Source organism: Diaporthe amygdali (assembly GCF_026229845.1).
Source record: "Diaporthe amygdali strain CAA958 chromosome Unknown NODE_5_length_1802954_cov_64_987939, whole genome shotgun sequence".
Classification (NCBI taxonomy): Eukaryota; Fungi; Ascomycota; class Sordariomycetes; order Diaporthales; family Diaporthaceae; genus Diaporthe; species Diaporthe amygdali.
Window position 1 is genome coordinate 599,449 of NW_026517025.1, and position 25,373 is coordinate 624,821.

Consider the following 25,373-nt stretch of genomic DNA (forward strand, 5'->3'; position numbering starts at 1 on the left):
CTTTGCGGTGTTGCTCAAACGGCCGCGTTTTTTGAAGACGTTTGCATGACGGGGTTGTTTTCCCTTGAAGGATGCCGGCGGAGATTCGCTCGAGATTGATGTTTGAGGGAAATGGCCAGAATAGCCCATAGTCACCTCCTTGATAGCTACCATGCTTTAATACAGAAGGGCGAATTTCAATAAAACCCTGCGTATTGTTTACCTGACCGATTAGCTACTTGTATGTCACTGTTTAAAGAGCTCGTCTAGAATGCCAGAAGCAAAGTATATGTACCATCTCAATCTAAATAGGGTATCGTTTTGTCTTCGCGTCGCATCTATCTTCAGACATACATCCACAGCTTGACCTTCACCTAAGGATGATCCTCTAATCCTAGACCTGAGACAGAAAGTCTCCTTGCACAGTCATCGCCTGCCATACATCGGCTCCTTGGCGGGACCTGTCAAGAACCTATCCGGCCAAAGGCAAGGCCTATGCCTCTCGGTTCTCCTATGGATCTCAGCCAATTCCTCCTAGAGCCGGCCCATCCTCCACAGGGCTACTAGGACAATTATGGAATGGGGCCCGAAATGCCCAAATGCGCGGGCTGTTACGAGCGGCCCAATGGTTCCCACAAGCTGGTTTCCCTAGGCCAGAGGGAACTTTTTATGCATCTTGTGAGCGTGGCGTACATGACCCTTCTGCCAGCGGCCTACTGACAGACAACGAAGCGTCTCCAGCAGCCAGACCAGAAGGAAAACAACGTCAGTCTGCCGACCGATTTACGTTCATCTCTCACCAACAAACCCCAAAACACAAACGCCGATCAGCTCCTCCAAAGCCGTACTGCCTTGTCCTTGCCGCCGCTGCCGACCTTCTGGCCGTCCGGGCTCCAGTCGACGGCGTAGACCTCGTCGTCGTGGCCGGGCAGGTCCTCAGCGAGCTTGCAGGAGCGGACGTTCCAGACCTTGAGGGTGTTGTCGCGCGAGCAGGTGACCAGCAAACGCGAGTCGGCGGAGAAGGCGCACTGGTAGACGTGGGCGACGTGGCCGCGGAGGGTGTTTATGAACTTGCCGTCGCTGTTGTCATGAGTGGTGTTAGCATTAGCAAAAGAGTAGAGGCTGTACTTGTATATGAGCTATGAGAGGGTGCTTACCGCCCTGACCACAGCTTGGTGTGGTTGTCGAACCCACAGCTGGCAACCAGCGTCCCATCGGGCGAGAAGGTGACGTGGTTCACTTGCTTCTGGTGGCCCAGCATGCGCGCGAGCGGCTTCTTGCCCTCGTTGACCGGGTCCCACAGGAACATGGTGAAGTCGTCACTTGCACTAATAACCTTCTCGACGATTTTGCCACCCCCCTGCGCGCCCGCGGCCTTCTCGAACCTCTCCTTCGCCTTGGCGCGCTTCCCCTCCTCGGTGGCGGGGACGTCGCGCGTGTGGTCGAAGTACCCCGTGCGCAGGACAAAGTCGGTCGACAGCGCGAGGTGATTGACCCAGTGGGCGTGGCTCTTGAGCTCGTGCACCAGCGTGCCCTTGACGGCGTCCCACACCCGCACGCTCTTGTCATGACTGCCCGTGTAGATGAGCCCCGTCCCGGCGCCGCCGGCGCCCCACCGCAAGCAGGTCGCGCTGCCCTTGTGGCCCGACAGCACGTGCTCGGTGCGCCCTGTGTTGACGATCCAGACGCGCACGGTGCCGTCCTTGCTCGCGCTCGCCAGGCGCGGGGTGCCGTCGCGCCACAGGTGGTAGGGCTCCCAGGCCAGCTGCAGCACGGGCTTGTTGTGGCCCTTGAGCGGTTCGCCGAGGGGTTTCCCCGTGGCCGGGTCCCATATCCTCACGGTGCCGTCCATGCTGCAGGTGGCGAGGCGCGACCCGTCCGGGCTCCAGCTCACGCCCAGCACCCAGCCGGTGTGGCCCTTGAGGGTGTGCTTGGGGGTGCCGGTCTCGCAGTCCCAGAGGCGGGCGGTGTTGTCGCCACTGCCGGTAGCGAGCAGGGAGCTCGAGGCGGGGGAGAATTGAGCGCACAGGATAGCCTGGCCATGGCCGGGGATCTTGGCGGCAAGGCGGGTTACGGACTGGACCTTGAAGACGGCTTGGGGCTCGGCGGCGAGGGTAACGGTGGTCTCGAAGGGGTTGGCGACGCCGTGGGACCGCAGTAGGGCCAGCAGATCGGTCGGGTATGTATCGACGACGATGGACGAGTTGGGGATGTGGACGCGGAAGCGGTAGGGCAGGAAGGATTCGCGGTCGCGCTGCAGCAGCGTGTTGAGTAGCAGCGAAACGTTCTTCTCGGTGGCGTCAGATAGCGGCACCTCGATCACATCTGTCATCTGGTTGCCGTCGCTGTCGACGAAACGAGCCTTGAAGGTGCCATTGTCGGGTGGGAGGATGGCCGAGACGTCGGCTTGTGTCGTGGTCCGCTCGAGCTCTTCGCGGCGTTGGCGTTTTGAGGGCGGTGGTACTGCGGTCGACATTGTTGTGCACTGGGAGATTCGAGCTGGGAGGAGAGAAGCTCCAGATGGAAGCCCGGGAAGAAGAGGAGGACAAGGAAGAGACTGTGTGGTGTGGCTGTGGTATAATATCCTCGGAGGGGAAGGAAATCCAAAACCACAGACAATTGTCGGATAGACAAGGTGGGCGAGGAAGTGAAAACGCTTATCTACAATCGCATTCTCGCAAACTCGAACTTTTTTTTACCCCACGATTGCAGGCCGACAGGGTTCAGCTACTGCACTAATCCACAGCGGGGATGCCCCTTGCTCCAACAAGATGACAGGCCCGTCACTCAGCCCTACCGGCAGATCAGCAGTAATGGAGACGCTAATAAATTAAAGAATATTTTAAAATGCACGAAACATAATTGAGTTTCATAGTATGTATTGTAGAATTCAAAGTATATATAGTTCCAGAGAGTTGATTAAACCTTCCCCAAAATGCACGAAATGCTTACCCTCGTTAATGACCTGGAACGACCCTTGTAAGATCTCGAAATCCGCGAGACGCATATCATGCCCAGAGATCTTCAAAACAAGAGTCTCGCCTTTCTCGAAGATCATTCCAGTAGGCCAAAGCGAGATCTCGAGTGGAACGATGCTTCCTTGGGGCACAGTCTTGTTAGCAGCGTGAGAAAGCGTGGGCCTCCATGGGGTTGACAGCTCCGGTGCCAATGCCCGTTTGGACGCCCGCAATATGCCTTGAGGACCCAAGTACTTGAGCACACTGACAGACGGCACCTCCTCGGCCGACGACACTTCAAGGTCTGACAAGGGCTCATTGATGCTCTGGAGTAGGTTCCCTCCTGCATCCGCCTTGCGAAGCATAACGTAAACGTCAAGGTCGTCCTGTTTTTCGGCCGAGAGATATAGAGTTGCCTTGCTTGGTCCTGCAACGATTGTCTTCTCAACGAATGTGTACTTGAATATCAGCTCTCCAGAGTCATCATCCCGGTTCATTGCAGGAGCATCTGCCTGATATGCCAGTTCGGTGGAAGAACGGTTGGCTGCCGGACGACTTGCACTCATGCTCTGGTCAGGATTGAGATACAGCTTCAACTTCTTCGACTCAGGTTGCGTCCAGGGAATAGCCGCCAGAGAAAACTGTTGATTAGGGACGTTGTATCCTAGTGTCGACAAACGAACGGGCGCTGTCTGCTCCCAGCCGTTATCGACATCGCGTAAATAGAAATCGAAAAACTTGGCCAGATCTTCTGTACGCTCCTCGCTGTAGAGATCATACCACTCTTGAGTAGCATGGATGGTCAACCTGAGCACGATCATTAGCATAGTTAATCAAAATATAAATTCAAACCAACATGCCATTTCTTGTCATGTGTTATCTCCTCAAATCCTCTGAAGGATCCGAGCGTGTGGAGGTTCGTGGAATAGCTCCCCAAAATGTAGGCAGGCACCTTGATTTTGGTCAAGTCTGCGCGTTTGTCATCCCAATACGCGTTGCATCGTGGGTATTTATTGAACATCTGTACAATATCTTCCTGCTGTTGGCGGCCTGACAAGATGATTAGCATAGGCATATCAGCGTTCGTGATCAGGAATATGAAAAGTCCCAACGACACAAATACCTACCAGGCAAGCTCTGTTGGATCAACTTAACAAACCCGATATTTGGCGGTCCTCCTCGTGCGACAGTTTCGCGCAGCACATCGCTTAATCCTTCAAGAGGAGCGATTGCGGTGAGATGCGGTGGCTGTTCACCTGCAATAAACCACTGAGACACGGCAAGCCACGAGTTTCCGGCCAACGCCACACGTCCAGTACACCATGGTTGCGCGGCGATCTCCTCGATGAGGTCATATCCATCTTGGGCCTCGCCTGTGCCCCACCATCGGAGGTTCCCGTCAGAGTCTCCAGCACCGCGAACATCCGCGTTGATGATCGCGTAACCTCTTGCTACCCATTCCGCAGGGTCAAGGCTGGAGATCGTCAGTCAACCGTACCAAATTTCTACAGCGGAAGTATCATACCCCTCGAAAGACTCGTACCCAGAGAGTCTCGACTGCGCGACACCGACTCTCAATGCAACCTGATCAATGTTCAGAGGCCCGGAACCCGACTTTCCATATGGACTCCACATAATGATAGCAGGGACTGGTTCATCTGTGTCTGGACGAAAAATGTCAACACGGAGGTTAACGCCATCCCTCATGGTGAAGATCTGATTGTGATCGAAGCGAGTCGTGTTAGGAAACGCGCGGTTTCCCGTTCTTTTGACATGGCCAACAGCAAGCAAAGTCGAATTGGGAGGATCGATAGTGGCATTCAGTCGAACCGTGTCAGTTAGGAGCACCTCAGCTGCCCGTGACGGGACAAGAAGTTCAGCTGAAGCCATTAAACGCAGCAAGGCCAAGAGCAAGTATTTCCGACAACCAGTTTCAGTATGTGGCCATGTAGCTTATCGAATGGGGCAATGTCGCTCTCCCAAAGACGTACATATATATATGTCCAGAAAGCCAAGCATTAGCACGTCCTGGTGATTTCGTAGATTCGAACTGGATGTTCCTATGACGCCATCGTCACCTGCTCATTCCAGCTAAACAGCTATGCGAGTAATGTTATGCCCCGTTACCTTGGCTACTCTGGCGACGGCCCAGTCGAAGAAAGACCCTCAATTGCTCCGCATGCTTATATCCGTTATGAAACGATCTCGAACCATTGTAATGCCAATTTGCTAACAATTTGCATTAGTGTCATGATCCACCTAGCAACATTGTCTTGAGCAGGCTACAGTATAGCTTTAAGTGACCTGTCACCCTGTGGCTAGTACAAAAACACGCACTGACACTGGATAGCTTCAAAACTGTAACGCGCCGTTTACTTCATTCACAGTTTGCCTGCACCTAAAATAGCGCTATGCCAATGATGAGTACATAATGACAAAAACCTCGGAATCAAGTAACGTGAACCAAAGGGTCATTGAAATAAACCCGTAAATCCGACATTTAAAGAGAAAACAGGTTGGTGGATACGCCGCGGAATTAGTGTTCGATGGGTCCAGAACGCTTAACGCGCATGCCGCACGGAAGTAGCCCTGTTGAGCTTGTACATCAAGCGATGTCATGCCGAGGTTCGTATCCCTCACTTCGACATTGCGTATGGTATGCCGAACTTCAAGGCTTCAGTCTGATTATAGCTGTCTACCAAGGGAGCCCGACTGTTCTATGATAAATAATTTGAGAATTGACTTCACCTGCCATCTATCAAGCACCATCCTATATGATAATTTAAACCTACGCCACTTTCAAGGAATACACACAAAGCAGAAACGAGCCTTACTTCAGGTGTCCGCTTCGCAGCCACAGTGATTCCCGCAATGACGTGTTGCGGCCTTTTAGAATCTGTTGTTATTCCAATAATGTATGTGATGTGGACAAAGCTGTGCACGTACTTCATACCGTGAGAAGTAGTCACAATACCTAACATCATGCAGCTCGACAGCGCCCTCTATCTCCCGCTCTCTTTGCCACTAACCTAGTCAGGAACCCAGGCTGAGTGGGGCCGGTTTGAGAGAGACGTCGTCTATTCCAATTGTGCGCAGAGAAAAGCTGTTGTGCTTTACGAACACGGCCATATGAGCAAATGTTGGGACGGGAGTGTCGACGTGTATAGCAGCGGCGACTGGGGAGATCACATCGGGGTAGCGGGCAAAGCGCAATCATTGTTCTACAACCATTGCCTGACGATACATACTCTCAAGACCCTGCTGAAGTCACGCAACTTGAGGATCCCACCTGAGGTATGTTATCTATGCCAAGCTGCTAATCAAATGATAACAAAAGCCCATTGGCTGTTGTTCGCAGGAAGTACTGCACGGAGAATTAGGTCCTTTGCGTGAAGGCACCTGGAAGCGCCGAATCTTTCATCGTTAAGGGGTTTGTTTTACTTCAGGAGTGTATCTCACTATAATACAGCTCCATGCTACTGTTCGCCTATTGCACACCCTCTGTTGCCCTGATCTCAATGCCAACCTGGACAATTGCATTCTAGCCCTCGTCCGGCAAAGCTTAGAGTGTCTTCAACAAATGTTAATTGATAGCCAGACTTCTTGGTATGCCGTTCACTCAAAGAGTCCGAGGTATTCTGCTCGGCCAAAGTAACATTAATGGAACTGCTCAGGCGAAGAATGCAGACCTTGTTACGGATATTGTACATCCCAGGAAATGACAATATTCATGATAGTTAGAAAACTCGCGACTTCATTCATCGGCGGAACGATCTTTTCCGGAGCTGCCATCTTAGGGAATCTACTCCACATTGCATGGTGTTGGCAGTCATCCTGGTTTGCCGCGAAAGGGTGCACATGATTGGGGGATTTCTGATTTCACCGGCTCTCACGAGCCGGAATCTTGGCAACATTTGACAAGTCTTTGACCTGTAGGGATTTGCTGGCATGGTGAGTCGCTATCAATTCGACAGTTGGAAAGAGATTCCCTAAGTGAGAAAATAGAGTGAATAAACTATAAAACATCTATACACCCAGGCCGGATAGATGAAGCCGGCGGTCCTCGCAAATTAAAAAGTAAACTGGGACTTTCAACAATGGCGCCGATCAAGGTTCTTCCGATGGCCCTCCTGGCCATCCTAAACGGGGTGGCCGCCCGCGACATTTTCGTGTCCCCAAGCGGCACCGGCTCCGGTACCCAGACGGCCCCATACGGATCAATACAGTCGGCCGTCAATGCTGCTGCAGCCGGCGACACCATTTACCTCCGTCAAGGCACCTATGCGCCTTCTGCTAATATCCAGTTCTCTACTAGCGGAACTGCCACGTCTCCCATTTCCGTGCGACCTTACCAGGGGGAGAAAGTCATCATTGACGGCGAGAACATGCCCGGGTAAATTTACTTTCGTGTGTAAGAGCCCTGACAATCATGGGACGCTAACACTCATTAGCACCCCCAAGGACCTAGACGAATCGTTGCCTAACTCTGAACGAGGTATCTTTCACATCCAGAACGCCAATTACTGGGCTTTCTACGACCTAGAGTACGTCAGCTCTGCACATCCATCTAGCCACACAACCCCCCCCCCCCACAGTGCTGAGCAATCCCACAGGTTAATAAACGGCCCTTACGGCATCTACGCTCGTGATGCTTCCCACAACTACTATAACGGTCTGTCAACTCACGACAACTACGAGACGGGCTTTCAGCTCGAAGGCGCCTCGTCGAACAACACTGTCCTCAACCTGGACTCCTACCTCAACCGTGATCCGCGCAAGAACGGCGAGAGCGCTGACGGGTTCGCGTGCAAGTCGGGCGAGGGCGAGGGCAACGTGCTGCGGAACGCCCGGCTCTGGGACAATGTCGACGACGGCCTCGACCTGTACATGTTCGCATCCCCCGTCACCATCGAGGAGGTCTACTCGTGGGGCAATGGCTACAACCGCTGGGGCTTCAGCCCGTTCGAGGGCGACGGCAACGGGTTCAAGCTGGGCATCACGGACAACCCGCCCGCAAACCATGTCATTCGCAACTCCATTGCGTTCGGGAACTTCAAGAAGGGGTTCATCGATAACGGGAATCCGGGATCGTTGAAATTTGAGCGAAACACGGCGTGGAACAACGGCGATACGGGTTTCGTTATGCGTAGCTCTTCGTCCAAGATGACGGGGAACATTGCTGCTGTCAATGTTGGGAGCGCGCAAGTCAGCCTGGTTAGCACTGTGACTGCAACGGGCAATTCGTGGAACTCGGGAACCTGGTCCAACAGCTCTTTCGCGAGTGTTGATGCGTCTGTATTGAAGGGGGCGAGAGGCTCGGACAAGAAGGTTCAGGGCAGCAACTTTTTGATTCCCGTGTCCGGGCAGGCTATTGGTGCTACAACTCTTGCTGAGGTATGAGATTCGATATGAAGACGGTAACCCCTATTTGCCGATCTTGGGTCCTCTGAGATAAGAGAGGCTCCTCGCGGAGGCCGATCTCTCTTCCCTGCTCTTTGCGCTACATCTCTGGTCTCTAGACTTGAATTTATAGCTTACCTACGACTTAAGTTTGGTCCCGAGGGCTGTGATAAGGTGTTAGATCTTTGATCGAGCACAACTCTTCTTAACCTCTTGATGTTCTTGGTTACCTCCTTCTGAACCACTCAAGCTGCGTTCACAAAGTTGTCTTTTCAAATTATCGCCCTTACGCCCTCGATACTCGAGAGACCAAAGAACATATACAACGACGGGCATCTGCCGGTCATCACCGACCCCACTACAACTCCGGCCCTCATTAGCTTATCTATCGGAGAGCGGATGAGGTCCAAAGTATTCCAACAGGTATGGTTGTATGATTTCTCTTCGTGGTGGGCCCGTGTTCTTCGGTGTGGGGGTGGGGTGTCGTGTCTGTGTTGGAGCGCTTGGAGGCAGATTTCATTGATGGCCTACATGCGTCTTCGTGCGCTGTACTCTCCGAGTCTTGGATGTTAGATGCGATGGAGCGATATTTGAAGGAATAGTTGACAGGTGGAAATCGTTGCTCACTCGTCACAGTCGTACTCAGAACATTGGCAATTTGAGAATGCAAACGTGATAAGTGCGGTTAATCCAGCAGCCAAGGCCCGAATTGGTCATGGGTTCGTCTGCGTAGTAGTCTCTCCGCTTTCTCCACCACGGACACAAATTAACTAGCCGGCCGAATTATGATTGCCCATAAAAGCTACCGACTCCCCTGGACGATTATTGCAAGTCATGCCTTGACTGTTTCTACCTCGTTTGGCAGAGAGTTGCTGAGGTCAACTCGGCTCTAATACTCCGAATACCACATGCCCGTTCCATCTGCGAGTATCATCATGCACTATGTAGTATAGCTTAAGTTTACAACAGGCAGTGTGCAGCCAGAAAGTTACATTATTTCAGCCCTCTTTCATAAGAGGAGTCGCTCTTGCGACCAGGTCTTACGCACGAGTATATATTACGGCATGCCGCATTGTTCAAACCCTTCTCCTTATTCTATAATCCACTGTCAGCTGAAGTCGCTTCTGCGTACCCTTAATATCTGTCGTTTCTCTCCTGCATCATGTTTCTCAAAGCCTTGCTAATCGGGTGTCTACCCGCGACCATCTTGACTACCGCCCAGAGTATCCCGCCCATTTCCGTCCCGGAGGTAGGAGTCTCGGCATACCCTTTCGACCTGAGTCAAGTGGCGCTGAGCAGCAGCCGCTGGACAGACAACCAAAATCGAACGCTAAATTATCTCCGTTCTGTAAATGTTGATCGACTGCTGTACAACTTCAGGGCAACGCACAAGCTCTCCACCAATGGCGCTGCGGCAAATGGTGGATGGGATGCGCCAGACTTTCCTTTTCGCTCGCATGCTCAAGGACATTTTCTCACAGGCTGGGCGAATTGCTATGCGGTGTTGCGCGACAGCACATGCCGAGATCGGGCAACATATTTCGTGGCTGAAGTGGCAAAATGCCAGGCAAACAACGGCGCTGCAAACTTCAATGCTGGGTATCTGTCTGGGTTTCCAGAGTCAGAGTTCAATGCACTCGAAGCTGGGACACTGAGCAATGGCAATGTGCCATACTACGCCGTTCATAAGACTATGGCTGGCCTGCTCGATGCATGGCGCATTATTGGCGACACCAAAGCACGCGATGTCTTGCTTGCCCTCAGTGGCTGGGTCGATGAACGCACCAAGAAGCTCAGTTCTTCCCAGTTGCAAAAGATGTTAGGCACCGAGTTCGGCGGCATGAACGATGTCTTGGCCAACGTCTATCAGCTCACAGGAGACAAAAGGTGGCTTACGGTTGCCCAGCGCTTCGATCATGCGGCCGTTTTCGACCCTCTCGCAAGCAAACAAGATCAATTGAATGGACTTCATGCCAATACGCAGGTGCCAAAGTGGATTGGTGCTGCTCGAGAATATAAGGCTACTGGCACCACACGCTACTTGGACATTGCACGGAACGCCTGGGACTTCACCGTCAATGCTCATACATATGCCATTGGGGGAAATAGCCAGGCAGAGCACTTCCGTCCACCGAATGCAATTGCGCAATATCTGACCACGGACACCGCTGAGCATTGCAATACCTACAATATGCTTAAACTAACGCGGGATCTGTGGACCATGGACCCAACAAATGTCAAATACTTTGACTTTTACGAGCGTGCGTTGATGAATCATCTTCTTGGGGCTCAAAACCCAGCGGATAGCCATGGTCACATTACTTACTTTACACCCCTCAAACCTGGCGGACGACGAGGTGTTGGTCCAGCATGGGGTGGCGGCACATGGTCTACTGATTACGACTCCTTCTGGTGCTGCCTGGGGACGGCTGTGGAGACCAATACGAAGTTGATGGACTCCATCTATTGGTATGACGACGCTGGAGTTTATGTGAACCTCTTTACGCCCTCAACGTTGGATTGGTCGCAGCGCAATGTCAAGATTACCCAGTCGACAACATACCCTGTCGGTGACACAAGTACACTGCAGGTGACCGGCACAGGAGATTGGACCATGCGCATCCGCATCCCGCAGTGGGCTTCCGGCGCAACGATCAGCGTGAATGGGCAGGCAGCAGGCGTTGACACAAAGTCTGGCAGCTATGCGGTCCTCAAGCGCCAGTGGACGTCGGGTGACACTGTCACCGTGAAGCTACCGATGAAGCTGCGAACAGTGCCTGCTGCTGATAACCCAAGCATCGCCGCCGTAGCCTATGGACCAGCAATCCTGAGTGGAAACTATGGTACCTCGACTCTCACTGCGTCGCCAAAGCTAGACTTAGGTTCCATTCGCCGCACCGGTACTTCTGATCTCGCGTTCACGGCGACGGCAGATGGCAAGGCGGTCAACCTGGGTCCATTCTATGATGCGCAAGGCTTCAATTACAATGTTTACTGGGCGACTACTGGCGCATTGCCCACCTCCAAGTAGTAGTAGTAGGGCCTGAGTTTATTATCACGCTTTCGAGCACTGCTGATGGAATTAAACATTGATTGAAAAGAAGACTCTCGAGCGGACCGAAGGTCGCTATCTACTATCTAGGTATATGTGTATAGATTGGTTCTGACTCGTGACATTTACACCTCGTTCGTTGATCTTGCTTGGTATAGCACAACACCATTGCATAAGTGTCGCTGGTAGTTACCGTATGTAGTTGTGTAGAAGACAGGAGACTGGAAGCTGTAGCTGAAGATGTCTGCTGTCTTGAATGGGGGCTGGTGGGCTTTCAAAAGCAGGCCTGATTCCGCACTTTTCATGGTCCTGACGCTACAGGCCCTGATAATTCTGACCCAGAAGATGGCAAGTGACAGCAGAGTGCACTGGGACTTGCCCTGCGCACCGTTGCGAGTAATTGAAAAATCACCTCAGTGAGTGAAGCAGTGTTGTTTTCGCAAGGTATTCGTCGTACTTGCTGATCCTAGTTGCGCCCTGAGGCTGAGATAGAGGTGCTGTGTGGCTGCTCAACTGGCTTGCTATAACCTCTTTAAACAGAATAGCGTGGCCTGGAGAGCCTGGCGGGTAATACTGCCCTATAATTCCATGTAGACAGGTGGCTGAAGTATTCCGCGCGAAATCTCTCATGTCCTCGGTGTCCCATCTGGCAAGACTCTGCAGTACGTGATGCAACGGATCAGCGGCAGGCACAACCGTGGCCCCAAAGTTGAGGAGACTCTTCACAATCCTTAGAAACACCTGCAACTCCTTATCTGATATTCCAGGGCGGCGTGGAGTTGCTACAACCAAAAACATTAAGAGGTTACCGATTATTTTAGTTGATTCATGCTCAAGGATCATGCTGAAGTGTTGAGGTGCTTTTTGCATCACCATGATAGCGTTGTCCAGATGGACACTAGTTCCGGATACATCAAGCGCAGCATCGAGTGTCTGAACGAAATTGCTCCACTTCTGTGTGTATGGATCCATCTCTTTCAAGTTGGCGGAAGCTGCTTGAGAAGCAACAGCATGTTGTAAGAGGCTAAGCTTTGGCATCAAGGACAGCTTTGAGATAAAAAAAAAGATCAGTAATGCCCAAAACGGTGACAAGCAGTATGGGGACAACTGACCAAATAGAACCGGGTATGCGCGCAAGCTGATTCCACGAAGTAGTATCTGTCTGGAGTTCTAATCATAACCGGGGCTCGGGTGCGATTCATCTTCCGTTGCATATGGCTTGCGAGAACATCGGCTGTAACAACTTGGCCATTGGATAATCTGATACGAGCTGGCCATTGTTTAGATAGGGTTATGTTTTGATACGCTTGGACGTCTGATTCTGTTGAGCGAATATTCTTCCGGCAATTATAGTCCCTCAAGCGTTTCTTGTACACCTTGATTCTGACAATGATCAGTTTCACGGCCAAGGATTTATTCAGATGATTGACCATACGATGCAACAAACCCATATTCCGATGCCATAACATTCATAACTTCTTGAAGGGTCATGTCCTCATCCAGGTATAATCGACGGATGGTTGCCATGTGTTTGGCCCATCCGTCGGACACCTGGCCATCCGATGTGGCGATTACTCCGGCCATGTTGATTTTCGCGAGGAACAAGAGAGGTCAATCAAAATTGATGTAGGCGTAGTGGATTCAACACTCAATCGCGTGAAGTGGAATGGCGAGTTTATTTGTAAAGCGCCAAGTAATAACTCCACCAACGTTGCATTGCATTACTGCGATGTTACGGAGCAGCACACGGCCTACCCCTGTCGTTGGAGTATTGCCGAAAACAAGGTATAACTGCTTGACGACGCGCTTCGGGTCGCGCCTCCACAGTACTTACGGGACGGGTACAGTATGACACCGTTTATAAAGGGGAGAGAATATCTCGATTAGATTTCCCAGGGAAAGGCTTCTCAGCTTACTATTTGTATCCCAATCCCTTTGCTCTGTAGCGATGCGGGGATGGCTGATTAAGCAAATTTGCCCAGGACCCGTTGGGCCCCATAGCACCCAATACCGAGCCACACTATCAACTAATGATTAGAATTTCTGAATAGCCAACCATCGAATGTCAAATCTGAATAGATTCAAATCTGAGTCAATCAAAATTACCTGGAAACTATTTTGTTTCCAAAGAATCGACTCAGAATTGAAAAAGTTATCAATTTTTCAATCTTCTTTTCTCCCCCTACTCACAGACCAATTCCATAATCCACAGAGTGGAAGTCGAATCAATCAACATTGCGTACAGTTCACATATTGATCAGTTACCCCTTATCCACCCCAATCAACCTCCACGCCACCCATTCAAAACTCCATATTCAGGGTCGAGTATCCATTTAAAAACCATCAAAGTTCCATTAAACTTTTAACGAGTTGATTGTATCGGTTTATTCTCTTGGTATTGCTGCAGAACCAGTTGTACCTCGGAGAATTGTAACCAATCCGAACCCGAGCGGCGCGTCCAAGCAGATAATAATCAGGAAACAGGAGTTGCGCAGGAGTTGTGCAGGAATTCTGCGCGTACATAATCCTTCTGATTTGCACTCATCCGGAAACTGGGGTTGGGGCATCGAAGAAAAGAAATTGTCACAAAAAGCTTGTCCTGCAACAAACCACAAAGAGGCTTCCATATGCATGTCTTCTATATCACACTGTACAAGTAGCAGGGTGGTAGACTTACGGTGCCATAGACCACAAGTACTGAAGAAGCATGTTGATTATGCTTGTTACATTTGAAGTTGGTCTGCACTGACCGGTGCGCTGCAATCTACGCACCATATATAAAGGGATGGACATCAGCCCGTAGACGAACACGCACAGGCCGGTTTACGGGATCTCGGCGACCCTTCGCTTGATGGAACAACTCATGAGCCACAACCTCCGAATGTGAACAGTAATATAGACCTATTGGTAACTTCTAATGCCCGCCTACGCTTTCGTTTTTCAGCTCGACATCATGATACCCCGAGTGACGAGCTAGGAGTGTTTGGATCCAGGAAGACTCATACATGGTGTAGCCATATGAACAAATGCAGGTCCTGTTTTGTAGTTCGGAACGCCGTTGTTCAATGGAGTAGGATATTCGGGCCAGGCAAACACTTCGCAGTTTCCTCGTGAAGCTGATCATTACGAGCTTAATCTTGGGTATCCATTTTCCAGCATCTGTAGGATGAATTAAAACATTGGGGACTCATTAGACGATCATCAGGAGTCCCAACCACAGAATGACCAACTATAGGATATCCAGCGAAGGGAATAATATTCTATAGAATTACCGATTCTGGGGTAAGCTCTCTTGAAACGACCTCTCTTTGGATAACCTCGCTTGAAATACCCCCTAACATACGACCTTCTCTAATGGATGGCCCTAGCTCTGTGTGGAAAACGAAATAAGCCACAAGACTCCATAATGACGCTTTCGCGTTCGTTTGAGTGCAGCGGTGTGATCTTGACTTCTCCTCAAGTCTTGTGAACACTTGTTGTCCTGAGAATGAACCTGCACTTCAACATCACGACCATTGATGCACAAGCCCTGAAACTCCAGCCACATCGTAGCATGGCATCTGGGCCTCCCAACCCAGACACGCCACGTGTGGCCTCTAGACCTGCCGATCCAGATACGCCACCCACGCCAAGGGCGGTGAGGTTCGCTCATGCCATGGGCGGTGAGGTTCAGAATCTCAGAGTGATCCCCTTTCAGAGCCCGACAACCGAGTAAGAGTAAATCAACCAACCAACTGACCGGCTAATTGTCCTGCAGCACGATAAGACCTCACTTATCAGTGAACAAGAGCCGATTAGGTAGCACAACGTCGACTGGTGAGTCATGGCTGAGCACTATATTGCTTTTCACTGCAGCGTATCTTCTACCGTCTATGCCGAGTTTCGTCATATCGCCACGATAGTTCAAGTCGGTGCTGTTCATGAAAGTTCTAATGTACCGAACGAAGTAGGGGGCTACATAAGGGCCTTTGGAGAGCTGGAAGTTAAGACTGATAGCTTTCCTCAGCACAGATAGAGCCACCAATTTTGGTAATCGTGAACGATCACACGACGCAGAATTATTTACCTTTTTTCAAGAAACTTCTTATATTATTTCTGAATATGTCGATCCATTTGTCGCGCCAGGCTGGGGCCGGACCGCCTCCACCATCCCCGGCAACCCTGGATGTCGTCTTGAGCACTGTGTTCTGCAGCATAGCGATGTATAACGTCATTGAGCTGAATACTTTAATTTGGAATACCTTTACGCGTCGATCTGGTTTATATTTTTGGACCTTTGCCATCGCCACAAATGGAATTCTTCCTTATGCAATCGGATTTATTCTGTTAGCCTACAGCCCGGGACTGCCAACATATGCTATTATGTGTCCTCTTGTTATCGGGACGGTACTCATGGTTTCTGGTCAGTCTATGGTGTTGTATTCTCGACTACACCTGATCAGACAAGAAACTATAGTTCTTCGATCCGTTTTAGTTATGATTATTGTTGTCGGGATCTTAACACATATTCCAACCGCGGTGTTTCAACTTGGCACTACTGCAGCTCCTCCAAACCTCGGAACATGGTTCGCAGTCCTTTTGGTATGGAGGAAAGTTGAGATGACGCTATTTTGCGTCGAAGAGTCAATAATTTCGGGCTTATACATTCAATCCGCTATCAACTTCTTCGGGCTCAAGGCATCAATCCCGGGAAACCCGCCGAAGAAGCGCTTGGCCATGCCACTTCTGGTGGTCAACGGCTTTGTGATATTTCTGGACATAATATTGCTTGCGACAACATACGCCACTTTGTCCACGATCCAGCCAGCGCTGAGAGCTTTAGTATATAGCATCAAACTTAAGGTCGAAATCAACCTACTCAACTCGCTTGTCGGCATCACAAGGCAGTCGACTATATCAACACTACCCGACATTGCAGTGACTCCGACATCGACCAAGACGTTGGCATGGCATAACGCATAATGGTTTGAGACATTCAGCTGACTTTGGCAAGTTGATGATTACTGTCGGCGTCAAGCGTGATGATATCAATAAGGGTTCGTTCGTTCTTACAAAAGATAGGTATTTCTATGAGAAATAAACATGACATTCAAATTGATGAGCTAATGGTACGACCTGAAATTTAATTGGTGCTAATGCATGCTGGAGGGACCCCAGTAACTCAGGTATTCAGATTATTTGACGGTCGAATACATTGCCACTTCCTCAGACCGAGTGTCACCATGTGCTGCCTGCCAAAGTTGGGTCCGATTCAAGGACGCCCAGATCACCAATCAGGTCCTGGGGATAAAAGTGCGCCATCAAATCGGGCAAAGTAGCTTCATTTTCGGCTATGTTATGGAACGTGGCAGAATGCTCGTCCATGCCTGCAATATCCATAACTTCACGTTAGTCCGAAGCCATGCAAGGGTAGGCTGAGATAGAAGGACTTACTGGGCCCGGCACAAGTCAGACTGTAGAACTTGTCCAATAGCTCAAGAGACTTCCGTACACTCGTATTAAGCTTCGCAATCTCGGACAGAATTGCTCGGCAGACACCCCAAGACTTGTTGAGGGAAGTAATGTCTAGCGAAGCGTGCATCAGAGGGCAGGAAAGAGCCATCGCCAGCACGAGTCCTGCAGTAGATGCATCTTCATGTACGCTCCGTCAGCCATCGAATTGTACTGGGGGTTTCCGACGAAGAAAGCTTCCAGACACTGGCCGAGCGCCAAAGGGAAGAACCAAAGGGCTATGAACTCACAAAGCGCGTTCCACCACCACGCCGCGCCGTGTTGCGTCCTGAACGTGCTGTATGTGAGGTCCAGCAGATGCATCGCACATCGGACACAAGAACTGCTGCATTCGATGGTCAAAATTGACCGGAGGGTATTTCCGGATAGACTAGGCGCTAGGCTTGAAGCTTCGGCTACCGCTCCATTGGACTGTAGGCGATGAGAAGACCACAGCCTCGAAAGTAAAGGCCGATGCAGCATAAGTCGCACATAAAAGAACCTTTCCGTATGTCAATCTTTAGCGATGACAAAAGATTGCGGAACCGAAGGCATACTCACCGGCCTTGAATAACATTGCGTTGCATGAGGAGGGGCTCAAAGGAAGAAGCCGGTACTTCCCCCTCAGTTGTCCAGCTAAGAAAATTGGGCACCGAAGATTCAAAGCATGTCAGCTCTGAGTCCAGGTCAATTATGGTGTCAAAGTTGCTGCAATGGTGATTCTCCACGTTTGTCTCATCCCCTCTGGACTTGCTTCTCCAGGGTTGGTAGACCTGGACCAGTATCTTTTCCAGTATCGTTGAGAGACGAATGCTCTGCAGAAAGTATTCCATTCGCGATGGGTCTCCGAGGGAAGTGACCGCGTCTGCATTATCGACATCTTCGGTGAGGGAAGGGAGCGGGACATTGGAAGAATGTGTAACCATGGTCGGGCGGCCGAAAGTCATGCTGACAAGCCTTTTACGTAGTACAAGGTCAGTCGAACAAAGTGTGAACGCGGATGAGAAGTGTGAGGTTGATTTCAGCTCCTCAATGCCAGAGTTCGGCTCCCTTGGAAGGGAGATCAAACCGAGAATGAAAGAAAGGGGCCCTTACATATCAAGAACAACGCAGCCATGCCAGACTCGCCTCCTTATCTCCGTCTCAATCGGCGACCCTCTGGCACCACTGCACTCGATGTGAAACCCAGCGCCTTGGGCGAGTCTACATGCAACACCGATGCTGTTCCAGCACCGGCCCGCGAAGGGGGTGCTCTGGAGAAACAAGGTCATGATGAGCAGTGCCTGCACCACACCCAAGGTTTCTGACTCGAGAAAGTCGAGTGTCAACAGCGACTTGCTGCGATCCAGGAAGCCTAGCGCAGTGGTATCCCGATCGTCACCGATCCAGTCCGAAAAGTGGCAAGCCAAGGCGAAGATGGAATTGAGAGCGCAGTGAAATACTATGGTGTCGGCGCCGGCGTTGGGAGAGCCTCCCAATCCTACAAGGGGTGCGGTCGGGTCGGTGGAATCTGTAGACTGGCTAGGGCCAAGGGGCTCCCACAAAGACTTGTATGCCCTCTCGAAGCTGGGTCGGTGAATGAAGGGATATAAGTGGAAGACCCTGTCGAAGTAGCGTTCTACAAGGTGGTCGGCAAGAGGCCGTGGCGGAAGGACGTAGGAAGCCGAGGTACGCCACGCCGGAGGAGCTGGAGCACGCATGACGCTGCGACCAGCTGCATATATCGGAAGTTTAAAGACTTCTTGGAGGCTCATGACACCATTACAGGTCTCCTTGATGAAGGAGGCTGCGGAGGAGTTGCCATAAAATTCGTCTCTGGGGGTGCTGTCGCTGTCCAGGTCGTCCTCGGACGCAACAGTGCCCATGGCCGTGATCTGTGACTCGCCAGGCCCTAGGCCATGGTCCCTCGTAATTGCATCGTCTGATTGCTGGTGACAGACATGGGTTGTCGAGGTGTCCGCCTCTGCAGGAAAGGATGTGCGAAGTGATGGGAGAAGCGATGACCCATCGTCGGCAGGCGGGGATGTCAGCTCTATACCAGGTAAGGGAGTTCCGGGCTGAATCGAGGCGCCATCGGCCAAGTCATTAACAGTGGAAAGATGTCTCGATGTTTGGGGAGTCCCCTGAGAATATTGATTTTGAACCTGGACCTCGCTTTCTAGCTGGCGAATGCGTTCGTGAAGCGCAGCGATGTATCTAAAATTTGGTTAGAACAGATTGAGAGCGGCATGTTTTAGGACGATGGCCATTACTTGCTCGTCATTACTTGCCATGCGCGCATTCTGCTCAATGGTATAAATGCATCGACTCAGTGGAAGATTTCGGCGTTCACAAGTGGCACAGATGGGTTTTACGCCGTCACAGCGCGATTTGCGGACCCGGCAAGGTTCGCAAGCCAGTGAGATCTTGCGGCGTCGAGATCGCTCACCGCTGCCTGTCGACGGCGCCATGTTGCAGAAATTGAGATTGATGCCCACGAGCACCAACACAGCGTCTGGAGAAAGTACCGATGAGTACACAAGGCTGGGTGTTTAAGATGTTTTGGGTGGCAAAAGAGCAGCATGTGAGAGTGAGATGTACTCACAGGTTATCCTCACATTTGGAATGCCCTCTTGAAACGATCTGTCAAAGACGAGGCCAATTCGCCGACGTAAAGGCCTGGGACCACTATATTCCTAAAAGCGATGTTCGCGGTACATAGACATCGTCATGGTTTGATGCAAGGTTTCACAGAGGCTAGGCGGCTAGACACGTTGAGCGGAACCAAGACCAACAGTGTTCCATTTAACCCGGATGAGATCAAGGTAGATTCGGATCCTAGATGGCAAACGGCGGTCCGTCGGACCATCCCGAGCGGGGACGGCATATGCGTTCCCCCGACTAGATTATCTACCACGTACCTCACACGACCCACTCCTTAGACCATTTGTACAGCGCACTATAATGCCCTGAGCCTCGGCTCCCCGCTTCCTAGGTCGCAAGCCACAGGTTTGATGAAGGAAAAGTCTCGGGCGAGGCTAACCATCACTTGGTCAAGATTGATGCCTTCAGATTCTCCAGGAGAGCCGAGGCGCGAGCGAGAGCCATGGAGACCTTCGGGCCCATAATGTCGACACCGTGATCGCTGCTGCCCCGACTCCACAACCACCATGCAACTCCAAATATCGCTGCATTCATGGCAACACTGCGTAGGACGATGCCGGCCCAGCTGGACTTTCTCGCTAGTCCTCCTTTGTTGTTGACACGGCCCTGCGACAAAGATGTGAGCAGTAACCTCGCAATCGTGCCAGCGCACCCCGGAAGAGAAGACTACTCACCCTGAATTCCCAATCCGCCCATACAGGGAACAAACTGCGGTACCAAAAATGGGCTTGTGACCAAGGATAGGCCATGGCATTCCACGTCGTCTCCGAGCCGTCGCTGGATTTCTTGACGTACCAGCTCTGACATCCCGAGTTCCAGACCGTGTTTCTCAAAGCGGCCTGTACCCGATCGCTGTACTCTCTTTCCGCATTCAACTTGACGCTGGCGATGCTGGCGCGCCCGTCGAGAATGGGCTTGATCACCCGCAGCGCGTAATTGACCGAGTTCTCCGATGCCATGATGGCCGACGTGTGCCCAGTGACGGCGTTTGGGCCTATCAGTATGAACATGTTGGGAAAGCCGCTCAGGACTGAGCAATTATAGGCTTCAACCCCTCCAAACGATTTCCAGTGTTCCACCAGCGTCTTGCCACCGTAGCCTCGCACATCAATCCCGATTAGAAAATCGCTCGTAACGAAACCATTGGCCAAGACCACGATATCTGCCTCCACCACTCCCTTTTCCGTCCGCACCCCCTCGGGTACTATCTCTAGGACCTTTTCGTTGGTCAACGTGAGCTTGTCCTCATGCAGACTTTCAAGATAGCCGGAATCGAAGATACGACGCTTGCAACCGACCTCGAAGTCCGGGATGAGCAAGTCGTGGTACTTCTCCGGCGCAGTCGACCGCATGTACCGCTCCGCTTTAACACGTTGTCCCGCACGGAATCTACGCGCCGCCTCCGTCAGAGGAAACGCACGAAGGTTGTACTCGGCAACGAGAAAAACAATCAGCCGCTGCAGGCTCATCAAGATAGGCAACCGTTTCAGCAGAACGTGCGCCCACCCCGGAATCTCAGCGTCGATGGGAGGGAGAATCCAGTGTTTCGAACGCACAAATTGCGTGAGGCTCTTAGTATCTCTGACGATGGAGGGCACCACCTGGGCTGCCGTACAGCCGTTCCCAAAGACAACAACTTTCTTGTAATGAAGGTCTATGTTCGAAGGCCACCTCGCAGTGTGGAACATGTCGCCCTTGAACGTATCAGACCCGGGAACGTCGAACTCGCGGGGCTTCACAAGCTGGCCCGAGGCACAAAAAAGGAACTGACACTCGTGCGTCAAGACGGTTCCAGATTCCAGGTTGCTGATCGTCATGCGCCAACGGGCACATTCCTCGATCCACTCGCAACGCTCAACCTGCATGTTGAAGCTCATCTTCCGTTTCAAGTCATACTTGAGAGCCACACTATTCAGATAAGCCCAGAGCTCATCTTTTGAGGGCAGGACACGGCTCCAATCTGGATTCGGCTCGTAAGAGAAGCTGTACAGGCTACTTGGAACGTCGCAGGCACATCCTGTGAGCAAGTGCAGAAGTTAGAGTACTGGAATACTGAGGGTTATTCGCCAGTCAATTTGACGAATGCGCCAAACGACCGGCGATTAGGGAACCAGAAGAGCCAATCGAGGAAAATACCTGGGTATTGATTGATGAACCATGTACCGCCGAGCTTCTCATGTTTCTCGAAGAATGCGATGCCGTCAACGCCGTACCATCTTTGGAGAGTTGCTCCCAGGCCAATAGCTGAGAAGCCAGTACCAACACAAGCAAACTGACTGTAGCTCACTGCATCTTCCGTTATTGGATCCAGGACTCCCATTGCTTCTTTATAGGTTCCGAGAAGTGAGTGATATTATATTCGGACAACTTTCGCGGATAACCAGTGACACAAAGTTGTCAATGGGCAGATTCACCGCCTCTCAAGTCTAGCGACTGGACTATATAAGGCATTTGCCGGCCGGCCCAAAAGTGTAAACTGAACCAAGGTTCAAAGTACAGACGTAACCGTGAATGCGTAACGCATCTGACACGGGCCATTGGTGATATCGGAATGATTCCGATGCCTCGGGTTCAGGGAAACTAGGCCTCCGCCCTGCAAGAATTTCCACTATCTCCGTCTAGCTTGTGTCATCAGACCATCCGAGTTCAGACGATTGCCACAGAAGCAAATGAAAGTGAAAAATTGGTTCCGCAGTGCAACAAGCAGGATGCAGGGAGTTCATGGAATGGCATCGGGCTCCAATATGAGATCAAGGAGTAGTCATTGTGAGAACAAATATCCTAACTTAACATCGTGATAATTGTATTGATCAGTCGTGCAATTACTTCTCAAGCACCATGATGCATAAAAAAACGCAGCACTAAATGCGTCATTATGATCTAGGGCACCTACTACGCCAGCCCGCCCGTCTCCTCGTTCACTTTTTGCCTGCCTTTGAAGTCTACGGCGAGCGAACCTGTTCCCTCCCTCACACCTCGACTCAACCATTCAGGCGCCCCTCGCTGTCAGAGTCAGTACTTGGAGGCGCGTGCTTCACAATTCAATAGAGCCAAAGGGACTCACTAGTATGGCAGCATAGCGCATGATGCCGGGCAAGTAGATCGTTCTCCCCAGGCCGCTATAGAGGGCATCTACAAACGCCTCTCCGACAGTGTCGACGTGTAGCAGTGGGAACAGGAAGTGAAACTGCCGCGTCTCGCCTTTGAACAGAGGAGTCTTGACGAACCCGAGAATCCCCATTGTTAGGCGGACCTTAGGAGCATTGTGAATATGCTTTAACTCTAGTTGCAACGCCTTTCTTTCGTCAGAGTGGCATTTTCAAGGGAAGGGCCCTTGACCACGGATTCATACGACATACCTCATGGAAAGCCGTGATCCCGGCCTTTGTCGCCGCGTAATCGGCAATTTTCGCCGGTGGGAATAAACTGCTGGCTGAGCCGATGTTGACAATGTGGCCGTGATTAATTTTGACCATATGTGGGAGGAATTCTTTGACCAGGAGGAATGGTGCAATCAAGTTTGTTTTAATAGTCAGCTCAACATCCCCGTAGCTCCCACTCATAACCGTCGCCCCTCGACAGAGCCCAGCGTTGTTGACAAGCACAGTGGGATGCCCAACCTCCGACCTGATTCTGGTCGCGAGAGTCCTGATTGCACCGGCATTGCTCAGATCGCACTGGTAGTATGCAACATGTGTGCCCGGTTTTGGCGTCCAAGTCATCGGTGCATAATCAACAATTACCACCATCGTCCTTGAATCCCGAGCCAAGATCTGATGGGCGATGCTTGCACCAATGCCGCTGCTCCCTCCCGTAATCACGACGATTTCCTTGGCCCAATCCCAACCTGGGTAGCCGCTGCTTGTCCAGTTGTTTAGAGACCATTTGTTGAGCCATTCATTCACGCAAAGTGCAGCCCCGACAATGGCACAAAGATACGGTAGCAGCCGAACATGAGCGAATTCTGAGGTCGTCAGGACACCACAGGCTGTCCATACCGAAACAGGAATCGCGAGCCAAGGATTAAGTGCTGTTTGCCGTAAAATTCTGGAAACAAGATCCACTGTCAGTCCTTCCCGAGAATGTAAAGTCATGATGATTATAGTGACTAGGATAGGCGAGGCGACGTGGATTTGATAGTAAGTAATGGTTCAGTTAGTGAGGAGAGCTTGGCGATTCACAATACGGCCTTCCCCTTTGCAAAACCAAGATGAAAGGGGCGAGAATAAAAACAGAATAGAGTAAACTGGGATTGAATCTGTTTGGGCCCCGGGCCAGGGAACCTAACACCGGATCGGAATACGAGCGCAAGGTCCGTTCGGAACGCACCCGCCATTCTCGAACAGCGGTACTCCTTGGCTTGGGCCTTTAGGAGGCCCGTGACGTATCCACCGATTGTCGAGTAATGGCTTGACTGCTCCCTCTTTTCCAAGAAATCTGGACTGACCCTCGCCATCACTCTGGGTCCTTCTTGCCATTTGAGTATTCTTTCTTCCTCTTGATCCATTCAACTCTTATCGAGATAACTATGTCGACACTAAGGCCTCGCCTGGCGGTGTGGGAAAAGATGGATTTAGCTATGAGGCTTTCGCTAGGTTCGTGAATGGCAAATTTCCATATTCTGTCGAGACCGGATGGAGCTGACAATACCCCAAGCTCCGCTGTTCTTTCTGTTCAGTTGTACCGCCGCACTGCCGAGAGCATGGAAGCGTAATATCCAGCTCAAAAAGTGGATTACCAGCGCTCTATTTCGCTTTCTTCTCGGAAATCTCAAACCTCGACATATTCAAGCCCTTTCGCCCACCACTTTGGAGACGTACACGGCGTGGGTCAAGGCGATGCAACTACAAGGGGCATCCAAAGACTCTTCGCAGGAGGCGTTGAAAAGCCGCATTGTGCCGCTCCAAGTGGAACCCGCGGCTTCCATTCTTTGGGTTGGAAATCCAGACCGCGCGACAAAATTCGTCTTATTCTTCCATGGAGGAGGTTATGTTGCCCCGCTGACCCCGGGTCACCTCAACTGGTGCTGGCACGCCTACGTACACGAACAGCATAAAGAAGGCACGAATGGAAGTTTAAAGGAGCACAAAGTTGCTGTCGCCGTTCTGCAGTACAGCCTGGCTCCTGAGGCTAAATACCCAACTCAGCTACGGCAGGCTATTGCCGCCCTCGACCACATCCTGGGACAGGGAATCGCACCTCGAGACCTGATCGTCGGTGGCGACTCGGCAGGAGGGAACCTAGCCGTTCAGTTGCTACACCACTTATCTCATCCGAAGCCTGGGCCGCAGCTACTCAAAGGCGATGCGTTGCGGTTCGCCGGCTTTTTCTTGGTCTCTCCATGGGTCAGTGGCCACACCGATACAGTCTCGTTCCGTGAGAACGGACTGGTCGACATGCTGTGCGCCTCAATTGTGTCACAGTCTGAGAAACACGTTCTGGGCGACATTAACGAGACGGACAGGCTCAAAGCACACCCTGCACTGCCCTTGGACAGCGACCTCACCTGGCTGGGGAACATCAAGCATGTTACTGAATCTGTTTATGTCACTTGTGGCCACGAGGAGGTGTTCAGGGATCATGTGTTGTCATTCAGCGAAGCTGTTCGCCGGATGAACCCTGATGTGGATGTAAAGTTAGAGGTTGGCCCTTGTGAAGTTCATGATTGTATACTGTTAGAGGGGGTTCACGGCGTGTTCGGGGATGCAACCCAGAGAATGCAGGCGTGGGCCGCATCTCGACTACAACGCTAAGGCTGAAAAACTTAGAATACAGAAGTAATCATTCAAATTACTGTCTAAGGCGAATTCATCGCGAGTTTCTAGGAACACAAAGTGAAGAATGTAAATGTG

The 25,373-nt window shown here is 51.3% G+C and overlaps 9 protein-coding genes across 9 annotated transcripts; 4 read left to right on the plus strand and 5 right to left on the minus strand.

The window, feature by feature from the left end:
- Positions 1-806: 806 nt before the first annotated feature.
- On the minus strand, positions 807-4,643 carry J7T55_015330 (uncharacterized protein; the record flags this gene model as incomplete). Its single annotated transcript, XM_053139556.1, has 6 exons — positions 807-1,059; positions 1,137-2,442; positions 2,932-3,718; positions 3,793-3,986; positions 4,064-4,410; positions 4,462-4,643. The coding sequence occupies 6 exons, from the start codon at positions 4,641-4,643 to the stop codon at positions 807-809; spliced, it is 3,069 nt and encodes a 1,022-aa protein (XP_052997057.1).
- Positions 4,644-7,033: 2,390 nt separating this feature from the next.
- J7T55_015331 (uncharacterized protein) lies at positions 7,034-8,336 on the plus strand (the record flags this gene model as incomplete). The annotated part of the gene is made up of 3 exons (XM_053139557.1): positions 7,034-7,329; positions 7,388-7,480; positions 7,532-8,336. 3 exons carry the CDS (start codon positions 7,034-7,036, stop codon positions 8,334-8,336), a joined length of 1,194 nt encoding a protein of 397 aa, XP_052997058.1.
- Positions 8,337-9,498: 1,162 nt separating this feature from the next.
- On the plus strand, positions 9,499-11,367 carry J7T55_015332 (uncharacterized protein; the record flags this gene model as incomplete). Its single annotated transcript, XM_053139558.1, has 1 exon — positions 9,499-11,367. The coding sequence occupies one exon, from the start codon at positions 9,499-9,501 to the stop codon at positions 11,365-11,367; it is 1,869 nt and encodes a 622-aa protein (XP_052997059.1).
- A 146-nt stretch (positions 11,368-11,513) lies between these two features.
- On the minus strand, positions 11,514-12,972 carry J7T55_015333 (uncharacterized protein; the record flags this gene model as incomplete). Its single annotated transcript, XM_053139559.1, has 4 exons — positions 11,514-11,800; positions 11,985-12,435; positions 12,501-12,771; positions 12,824-12,972. The coding sequence occupies 4 exons, from the start codon at positions 12,970-12,972 to the stop codon at positions 11,514-11,516; spliced, it is 1,158 nt and encodes a 385-aa protein (XP_052997060.1).
- Positions 12,973-14,875: 1,903 nt separating this feature from the next.
- J7T55_015334 (uncharacterized protein) lies at positions 14,876-16,350 on the plus strand (the record flags this gene model as incomplete). Its single annotated transcript, XM_053139560.1, has 3 exons — positions 14,876-15,099; positions 15,146-15,204; positions 15,932-16,350. The coding sequence occupies 3 exons, from the start codon at positions 14,876-14,878 to the stop codon at positions 16,348-16,350; spliced, it is 702 nt and encodes a 233-aa protein (XP_052997061.1).
- Positions 16,351-16,605: 255 nt separating this feature from the next.
- Positions 16,606-19,328, minus strand: J7T55_015335 (uncharacterized protein; the record flags this gene model as incomplete). Its single annotated transcript, XM_053139561.1, has 6 exons — positions 16,606-16,754; positions 16,822-16,953; positions 17,130-17,224; positions 17,440-17,835; positions 17,974-19,036; positions 19,307-19,328. 6 exons carry the CDS (start codon positions 19,326-19,328, stop codon positions 16,606-16,608), a joined length of 1,857 nt encoding a protein of 618 aa, XP_052997062.1.
- A 574-nt stretch (positions 19,329-19,902) lies between these two features.
- On the minus strand, positions 19,903-21,841 carry J7T55_015336 (monooxygenase; the record flags this gene model as incomplete). Its single annotated transcript, XM_053139562.1, has 4 exons — positions 19,903-20,127; positions 20,196-20,884; positions 20,942-21,538; positions 21,658-21,841. The coding sequence occupies 4 exons, from the start codon at positions 21,839-21,841 to the stop codon at positions 19,903-19,905; spliced, it is 1,695 nt and encodes a 564-aa protein (XP_052997063.1).
- A 572-nt stretch (positions 21,842-22,413) lies between these two features.
- On the minus strand, positions 22,414-23,977 carry J7T55_015337 (uncharacterized protein; the record flags this gene model as incomplete). The annotated part of the gene is made up of 5 exons (XM_053139563.1): positions 22,414-22,524; positions 22,586-22,816; positions 22,881-23,379; positions 23,520-23,568; positions 23,851-23,977. The coding sequence occupies 5 exons, from the start codon at positions 23,975-23,977 to the stop codon at positions 22,414-22,416; spliced, it is 1,017 nt and encodes a 338-aa protein (XP_052997064.1).
- A 178-nt stretch (positions 23,978-24,155) lies between these two features.
- Positions 24,156-25,274, plus strand: J7T55_015338 (Esterase; the record flags this gene model as incomplete). Its single annotated transcript, XM_053139564.1, has 1 exon — positions 24,156-25,274. The coding sequence occupies one exon, from the start codon at positions 24,156-24,158 to the stop codon at positions 25,272-25,274; it is 1,119 nt and encodes a 372-aa protein (XP_052997065.1).
- Positions 25,275-25,373: the final 99 nt, after the last annotated feature.